The sequence below is a fragment of the Cottoperca gobio genome, chromosome 17 (assembly GCF_900634415.1).
Source record: "Cottoperca gobio chromosome 17, fCotGob3.1, whole genome shotgun sequence".
Taxonomy (NCBI): Eukaryota; Metazoa; Chordata; class Actinopteri; order Perciformes; family Bovichtidae; genus Cottoperca; species Cottoperca gobio.
Genome location: NC_041371.1, coordinates 15,407,957 through 15,416,639, shown reverse-complemented (window position 1 = coordinate 15,416,639; position 8,683 = coordinate 15,407,957). Strand labels below are relative to the sequence as shown.

Here is an 8,683-nt window from a genome sequence, read left to right as displayed (position 1 = left end):
TCTGTAATACTAATACAATATATAAGGAAGTGACCATCTGACTATTCTGCATAATTCGTAGCCTACTTATGACACTGACACAAAAGTCACAAGGGTTTTAAAGACACATGTTGACAAAATATTGTTAAATTATGATGCAATTGTGTTTAAGGTCATGATGAGTCATCCCACATTTACAATAACAATACAATATCAAGCAAAACCGGATTCCTCACAGCCAATTTGCCACACAATTTCCTCATCAACTTCAGGACATTGTATAGCCCTACGTTGTACTTTTCAGGCCCCTGAACAACCAGCTCCTCCTGACTGACGCACAGCAGTAATGGATCTGAACGATCACAGACATATTTCTCAAAATGGGATGCAGAAGGCCACCCTACTCACATACCTGCTGACTTCTGTAATGTCCCAGAAAAATGCAACAAGGCGTTCTTTACATGTACAATCATTGTACACGATTGTGTACGAATGTAACTGTTTAACTGTTGAGATGCCACGTTCCCGCTTGTACCTGCCGCAGATAGATACCTTTCAACCACTTAGCCTTCACCTAATACTTCACTAATGTGTTCACATTCAAATCTGTTTGTATTGACCTCAGTGCTCATTAAAAGAAAAAGAAAAACATCCTATTTTTAACTGGAACACAGCAGGATTACTTTTCCTAGTAGAAAGCCCTCTCTGCCAAGGCTTTGAGGAAATGATGCATGTTTGTTACATTCCTGACGCATAAGAAAAGCGCTGTAATTCCTCTGCACTGAGGTTCCCCTCTCAGCATTGTCAGCAGTCTCCCAATTACCTTTCACCTACTTAGTCTGGGTAGCAGACAGGAGAGGGTTAAAGCAGCTCCTTCATTGTGGTCTGGCACCAGATCACGCACAGCCTGTGAATTCCCCGGCAAAGTGCGCATTTTCTGTGCTGTGAACTTTCCCCTAATTCTCACAGTCCTCACAGAGAGGAGCACGTCAGGCCAGATTGTATGTCTGTTCCTCTTGTCACTGACTTCATTCATTCCTCACGTTATCAGCAGATGATGAAGAAGTCCTGATATATTGTTTATACAATAGCTGGAAGAATTTTTTTTTAATTGATGATCTCATCTATCTAAAAGGGACTAGTATTTCTCTCTTTTTGGGCAGATCAATTCATGTTCCCCAATTTTGCCAGAATTCTTTCTCAGTCTTGTGAGGATAAGATCTGCAGTTTTCTTTGAATTACACATGACTTCTTCTCCTAAAACCCATAGAAAATTAAGTCACAGGACACAAAATACATCAGAGATCTCCCCTTTGTGGCGGTGTGAATTAATGACATGAAGAAGAGGCTCTTTAAAACGTCTGGGCTTCCTCTTTCATCAGTGTCAGTGTTGGTATCAGTGTGTATTTGTGACTCTTCAGCTCAAATCAGGCCAGTTTACTGTAAATTATGTTTTCTCATATTTAAAAATGGACAGTTAAACAAGGTTGCAAGATTTCTGCAGCTGCATTGTGGGATATATGGGACTGACTATCCATTGAATTAACTCCAAACAGGCACACTTTCTATTTTATGAGCTTAGTGGGGGTTCCGGTATTACTGTCAACCAAATTCAGGGTGTTCCTGTGCTGATGCATAGATCACTTATTTAGAACCACCACATATATTGCACTTAGTGTTGATTCAGTAATAATAAATAATACATTTGTTTCACTGCTTGTGATATTATATGTTATATGTTTAATTCCCTCCAGTAGATAATGTAGTTTCCTACAGTGCAGAGATGAAAGCCAATCTTTTTGTTATATTATGTCCCTCCACCGCCTCTGACATGAATAGTTAACAGAGAGGTGGAGGAGGGACAGAAACCTGAGAGTATCTGCACCCCTCCCTCTCCTCGGCTGGCCAATGGCAGGCAGTTTACAGTTTAGATTTGAGGGCTGTGAAACTATATAACAGCAGGGCTCTCTGACTGCTCAGCCAGCCGACTGAGCTCTCAAATCCAACTCAAAAAGACAGGGCAGGACACGGCACACTTCTGCAACAGGACAATATACAACATTTAAAGCAAGATTTCAACAATTTGAAAACAGCAGCAATGAAGACAACACTTGCAACTCTGACTTTTTGCCTGGTGGTGCTCATGGCCACAGGTTTCCCTTTGGAGAAGAAAGGGGGCTCATCCTCCGGCAGTGCTGCCAAGGAGAAGCGTGTACAGTATGCAGCGTGGGATGATGTGAATGTCATTGCTCATGGTCTGCTGCAGCTGGGACAGGGGCTGAAAGAGCATGTGGACAAAACCAAAGTCCAGATGAGGGACATTTCCACCAAGCTGAAGGTCTTCAATCGCACAGTGACCGAGCTGGGGAAGGAAAGCCAGAAGCTGCGAGTGGAGGGGGAGGCCCTGAAGGCTCGAGCCCACGGACTGGAGGACAGAGAGGGGCAGCTGCTCAATGTCACGGCCGAGCTGAGGGAAAAGGCGGAGGAGATGCAGCACGAGAGGAAGACGATGAGCGAGAGGATGAGCCGACTAGAGGAGAGGGTGGACAACATGCTGCAGGGAGGCGCTGTGCTGCCTGACACCAACGCTGGTGCCAAGAACAACAGTGATGCTCGCCACATCCAGGTGAGAATGCAAGAGTTTCTCTCTTTTTGGTTATGATCATTTGTTTGGGAAGCAAAGGGAGTGACATAAGTTAGTTTTGGAGGGAAATGGGGCTTTCAACTATTTGCAAAACATACATTACATTACATTACTTAATGATCAAGCACCACAATGTACAACATGTTGTTTTACTGCAGAAGATAGTTAAGGGACTCGATTCAAGTTAGTGGATGTACAGTATGCATGGGCCGTTGGCTTATATGGTGGAGCTTTTTCCCCTCAACTCAAAGGCACTAAATCAAAAAGCACAAAGGGCAAGCAGTGGGTGGTGGGTGTAGTGAAGTAGAGGGGGGTTGCTTAACAAGCCTGCATGGCATGGAGGAAGAGCGTGCTGTACGTGCAGGGAATCACTAAAGGCTGCCAGACAAAGGGATCTGCACACATCGGCTGCAAGAATGTGTGAATAATTATTCACAGCTGGAACATTTTACAACCTGTAGAGTATTCGGCCATATGACACAGTGCAAGGGGCTTATGAGAGTTGCACTTTCTATGCAAGTCTCCGCTCACAATGCAGTATGTGAGGCTAAAAGGCTTCATAGTGGGATGGAAAATCCCGCGCTGTGAGCGAGTTACATAACCACACCATGGCCGGGTGGAAAGGACAAATGCTTTTCATTGAGGGGAGGAAATGTGTCTTGGGTCTATGTCTCAGGCTTTTCATTGAAACGCTACAAGTGGCCTGTTTGTTGTGTTAATTGTGGTGCTTCTGAGGTGATGTCTTTTAAAGTTACTAAAGCACCACGGGCATATTTTATGCACAGGCACTGTGTAGAATAAAGTTGATAAAATGCTTAAAATGTGGTACTTTGTGTCATTTTTCTGTCAGCTGATGCTGGAGGCTCAGAACAAACGCATTGACGATCTGATGGAGCGGATCAGACTCCAGCAGGAAAAGCTTGACAAGCAGAATGTGCGCATCAGGACCCTGCAGAGTCAGGTGAGGAGGCGTTACAATTACAGACTGCAAACTGCATTCAACATTAGAGTAATTGTTGTGAAGTATTTCTCATTTAGTCATATTTTCTGCAATCTCATAATTGGTTCCTAACTTTTTCAGGTTCAGCAGTCACGACAGAGACCATCCCTGAGGAACAGCAACACTGACGCGCAAAGTGCCGTCGCCGAGCAACGCGACTCACCAGTCGGTAAGTAAAGCCAGACGCGGCCAAAGATCCCCTGCTGACCCTGTCCTAAGTCGACTGCACACAATCTGACGCCAAATGTGGCAGGCCATCTGTTTAGTTCGGCTATAAAGAAGCTTAAATCACTAGCAATTAAAATCAAGGAATCTTATCAATTTGGGACACGCGTCTGTACTCAGCGTGAGACCAAACATATCAGCTGGTGGACTAAAGCTGTGCCTTTAAGCCTGTACAATTAAACTATTAATACAGGATAACATTAACACAAATAAATGAGTACAAATTATATTTATTTATTTAAAAACATAATTTAGGCATTAAGGCATTTAGTCAACTCTTCAGAACTATAAACTAAAATATATATCATTATTTGATGTTTATGTTTCAAAACTTATTTCAGCTATCAGGACTTAAAGTTCTTGCGGAGAGAAAAGGGGGAATTAACATTGTCAGCATGAGGTTCAGTTTAGTCAATGCCCCTCATACTGTGGCTTACAGTAAGTGTAAAAGGCAGTAAAGATGCTCTCAGTGTGCAGCCACGCCGAGCAGCTGCTGCTCACAGACCAGCTTTCATCCAGACTGAAACACTTTCAGCTTTCTTACCAACCACACTTTGGTCTCACTTAAAGTCTGTATAGCCTTCAAAGAGGACTAAAGGGATGATGGGAGGAATTGCTGAGTAAAACATAAATCTATGCATATTGAAATTGTAGATTTTAATTGATATAGATGAACAAAACTGGAGTAAATTAGAAATGAATTTAAAGTCAAACTTGTGTTTCTGATGGCCATAGATGAGAAGTAGGTGAAAGGTGAACATGGCTGAGGCAACAGTTGAGGCCAGTCAGCCAGTAAAAATTACAATACACCTCAGAGCTCTGACATCAGCAGGATTTGAGGAATGAGTAACAAGTTTCTCTGGCAAAGTTTCAACTGGGGGAAAGTTCGCTGGTCTCTGAGAGTGTTCAGTTAGGGTCACACAGTTTAACAGGATTACTCATACTGTACATTTCTGTAATGTAGGGGGGGGGGGCTAGAGGAGGGGAAACCTGGAAAGATTTGTACAAATCTAGCATGCAATGTTCATCAGATTACAGCCCTTGTGCCTGAGCCAAGAAAAAATAAAGCAGGGAATATGGGCAAAGGCAGTCTATATTTATCTGTGAACTTTGTACAGATATCCTTCACTGTTTTGAAGACAATCATTTCCTCTCTTCCTCTCTCTTTTTAAGATGTCGCACCTTTTTGTGTAAAACAAACATTTGTATATCCCTCAAGCTTAGAATGAGCAACCTTTCCCCTAGATCTGTCAGGGAGTCAGACATCCCTCCTCCTCCTCCATTTGATTCCTCTTGTCCTCTCCTCCCCCATCCCTACACACAAGCCACCCACCTCCATCTCTCCCATTGTAATGAGAAGAAGTGTGCCAAAGTTCAGGAGAACCCCTGACCCGGAGGCAGGCTACGGCCACAACCGGCCACCAAGAGTTCATGCCTCTAGAGGAAAGGTCGTTACACACTAATGAGGTGTTGTGGTCAGCTGGTGTTGTCACATTGAAACAATAAGCAGGCGAATATCAAACAAAAATCAATCAAGCAAAAATTACATTTGATTGTATTTTTTCTATTTGTTGTTGTGTAACTGTAATAAATAGCATCACATGATGATGTCATGCATGATAAAAAGGATTACTAGAGAGGCGCTAATGGTCCTGTGCCTCATTAGGCACATGACAGCTCCAAATGGCTCCGGAGTCCCCTGCTTTATATTACTGCCCTCTCCGATGTCCCTCTCCAGCAACAGCCCTTATCCCCCCTCAGCACCCTCTGATCACTCTCTGTGCATGCACCAGTCATGCACTCCTGGGTCACTGACTGGCTGTTGTGCACACGAGGGAGGTGTGACGAGCCAGAGGGGGGGTCATTGACAGGCAGAAGGGGGTTGAGGAATGTAAAAGGTAGTAGTGTGTGTAACTCAATAGCCTGGTAGGCCAAGCAGTCGTAAAGAGGGAAGCCTGCTTGGGAACTGGGAGAAAGGTCATATTCATAACCGGGACACACTTTCTCACCCTCTCCCGCTTGTTGAGGCTAGGTCAAAGGCTCTATCAGGCAAACATTTATAACCCCAGATAAACTCACTTGGGACGATAGCCGTATTTGCCGACACAAGGCTCTCACAGTGCAGAGAAACATGTCGCTGAGAGGTTCCCTAAGTGTGAATGGACCTGCTTATCAACGCTGGGGAAAATAAACAAGCTCAGATTTCAGCTAGAATTTGGCAACGGCCTAGCAAAGCTCCAATATATCAACAGAGTTTAGGAGAGTTGAGATGAAGCCTTGCAGTGATACTGTACATATCTGGTTGTCTTAACATTGTTTTTCCCCTCTTCTTCTAGAGATGGCATCAGACTGTCATGAGCTCTTCCTGAGAGGTGAGACCACCAGCGGGGTCTACACCATCCAGCCAATTAATGCAGAGCCCTTTAAAGTCTTCTGTGAGATGACAGCTGGTAAGTGGAGGGACATTTCTTTCCACATTTTGGCCTTTTGTGTCATACAGTGCAGGTTGGCCAACAATGCTAACTACTTAGACAACCAGTCACCGTATTCAACGTTGTTTTCTGATCAATCCGTTTCTGTCTTTCTTTCCAGAAGGCGGATGGACAGTGATCCAAAGGCGCCAAGATGGCTCTGTGGACTTTGATCAGCAATGGCAGGCCTACGAGAAAGGCTTTGGCAGCCTGAATGGTAAATGCTCTTTTGACTTTGATCTCACTCTCACTAACTGGACATGTGCTAGGCGGCCTGGCCAGGGTCCGATTAGTTCACACAGTATTACTGTCTTTTACAACCTCTGCATCAGACGGAAGGATCTGTCCCCTAAAAGCATCTTATCGCTGATAAGCTTAAAATGGATCAAGGGCCAACAGAAGTCAACACAGAAGCAGAAGTCAATGTCTCCACTCTTGGTAGTTTTCTCACCATTTCTTTGTGTCTTCTTCTCTAGGAGAGTTCTGGTTGGGGTTAGAAAAGATCCACTCCATTGCTAAAGATGGTGGCTACATCCTCAACATCAAGCTCTGTGACTGGAGTCGTGACTCAGCAGATATGCGTCTACCCTTCCATCTGGGCGGAGAGGAAACCAAGTACTTGCTCACGACTTGGAAGGCCGAAGCTTTCAGCCCCTTGGAGAGTTCCCTGGGGACTGACGCCACCGCCGGCCTGCCCTTTTTCCACAAGTGACCAAGACAACGACCAGAAAAACGACATCAACTGCGCCAAGCACCTCTCTGGTAAGATAATCGCAATGATACATGCCTGTAGTTGTTTATTTTCCAATTTCCAATTCAGGATAGCGCTCAAAGGCAGTAACTAACCTGATATTGTCCTTTCTCTTGCTAGGTGGTTGGTGGTTCAGTAACTGCGGTCGCTCCAACCTAAATGGTAGATACTTCCAAAGCCCCCCCCCCAAGCAGCGGCACCAAAGGAAGCAGAGCATCTTCTGGAAGACCTTTAGGGGCCGCTACTACCCTCTGAAGTCCAGCAGTATGAGGATCGGCCCTGCTGCGATCGCAAACAAGTCATAAAAAATAGAAAGAGACATAAAGAAAACGTTAAGATAAAGAGAAGAGTTGGGAAAGAAGTAGATTTTGGACTATTCTTTCTGTTCTTGGTGCTTGGTTGATGAGGTTTCCATTTTCCCTGGTCATCTCCCTGCAAGGAAGACCATACACCAGAGCCAAGGCCCTCAAAATAGAAGCAAAAAGAACTCACATTAAATGAGTTCCAGGTTTCCCCTGCTCTGTTTTCCGAGAGACCAGCCGATTCCTCCCTTGCACCCAGAGCCACAGATGGAAAAAGAGACACAGATGAAACGTACAGTGGAAAGTTTTTCATATGTTGTACCATTGCAGTTGATTCCTTCTGTTGGCATTAAGCAAGGACCTCTAGTAAAAAAAACATCACAGGGCGAGTCCCGACACGTCCACTGTGCTGTGAGCCACAGAGGATTTCCAACAAGTAGAGACGCATCACCAGACACGTGGTGTTAAGTGTGTATGTGGGCTGTTGTTGAGTTTGAATGTGGTTTTGTAGCAAGTAAACAGCATTTACAATTATTTGTAAAGAATGCATGTAGGGGTGAAATGCAGGCCGATTAGGCAAGCCTTTTAAACCCAATGGTGTGGACCAAATAATGACTAACTTAAAACAAAGAGTTGTTTTCCACATGAGCATGATGAAATTTGTGTTCAAAAGCATTATGTAAAGTTATAAATCACTGTATACTAGGATTACGATGCAGAAACTGTGTCAAAACTGATGTTCGTGGGCCTGTGAAAACCATTTCAGCCTTTCGTACAACATATTTTCCATCTACAATTTTGGATCAAATTAAGCATATTCTTCACTGATTAAAATTTTTCCTTGGTGATTTTGACAATGTTAAGTCATATTGACTTATTTTAATACGAGAGGCATGGTTTTGTACATAGTTTCAGAAATATAACTGTTACTGATTTGTTGTAACATTATCTGTTGTCCTCATGACTTGACCGTTTGTTGTTGTAGATGTTCCCTTTCCTTATTTAAATGCTAAATAATCAATATATATATATATATATATATATATATATATATATATATATATATAAATATATATTTCTGGTGCTGCCTGTTTGTAATTTATATTTTATTTTTCGTGTTTACCAGATGTAAAATTGTTTTTTAAGAGGCTTTAACCATTTTGGGGCCGTAGCAAATAAAATTGATCTAAACTATTATTGCCTTTTCTGTGTTTTATGTGCCACTTTGAGAGTATCCACAAGTTTTCAACAAATGCGATTTAAGGTAGTATACTAGCATGAAACAGTCAACTACTAGAACTAGAACAGAAG

General features: G+C 43.2%; 1 protein-coding gene across 1 annotated transcript; it reads left to right on the top strand.

The window, feature by feature from the left end:
* Positions 1 to 1,967: 1,967 nt before the first annotated feature.
* angptl4 (angiopoietin-like 4) lies at positions 1,968 to 8,569 on the top strand. Its single transcript, XM_029453041.1, is given in 8 exon segments — positions 1,968 to 2,605; positions 3,474 to 3,584; positions 3,705 to 3,792; positions 6,185 to 6,298; positions 6,441 to 6,536; positions 6,796 to 7,007; positions 7,009 to 7,081; positions 7,191 to 8,569. Coding segments are annotated over 8 exon segments (1,407 nt in total). The 5' UTR covers positions 1,968 to 2,077; the 3' UTR covers positions 7,376 to 8,569.
* Positions 8,570 to 8,683: the final 114 nt, after the last annotated feature.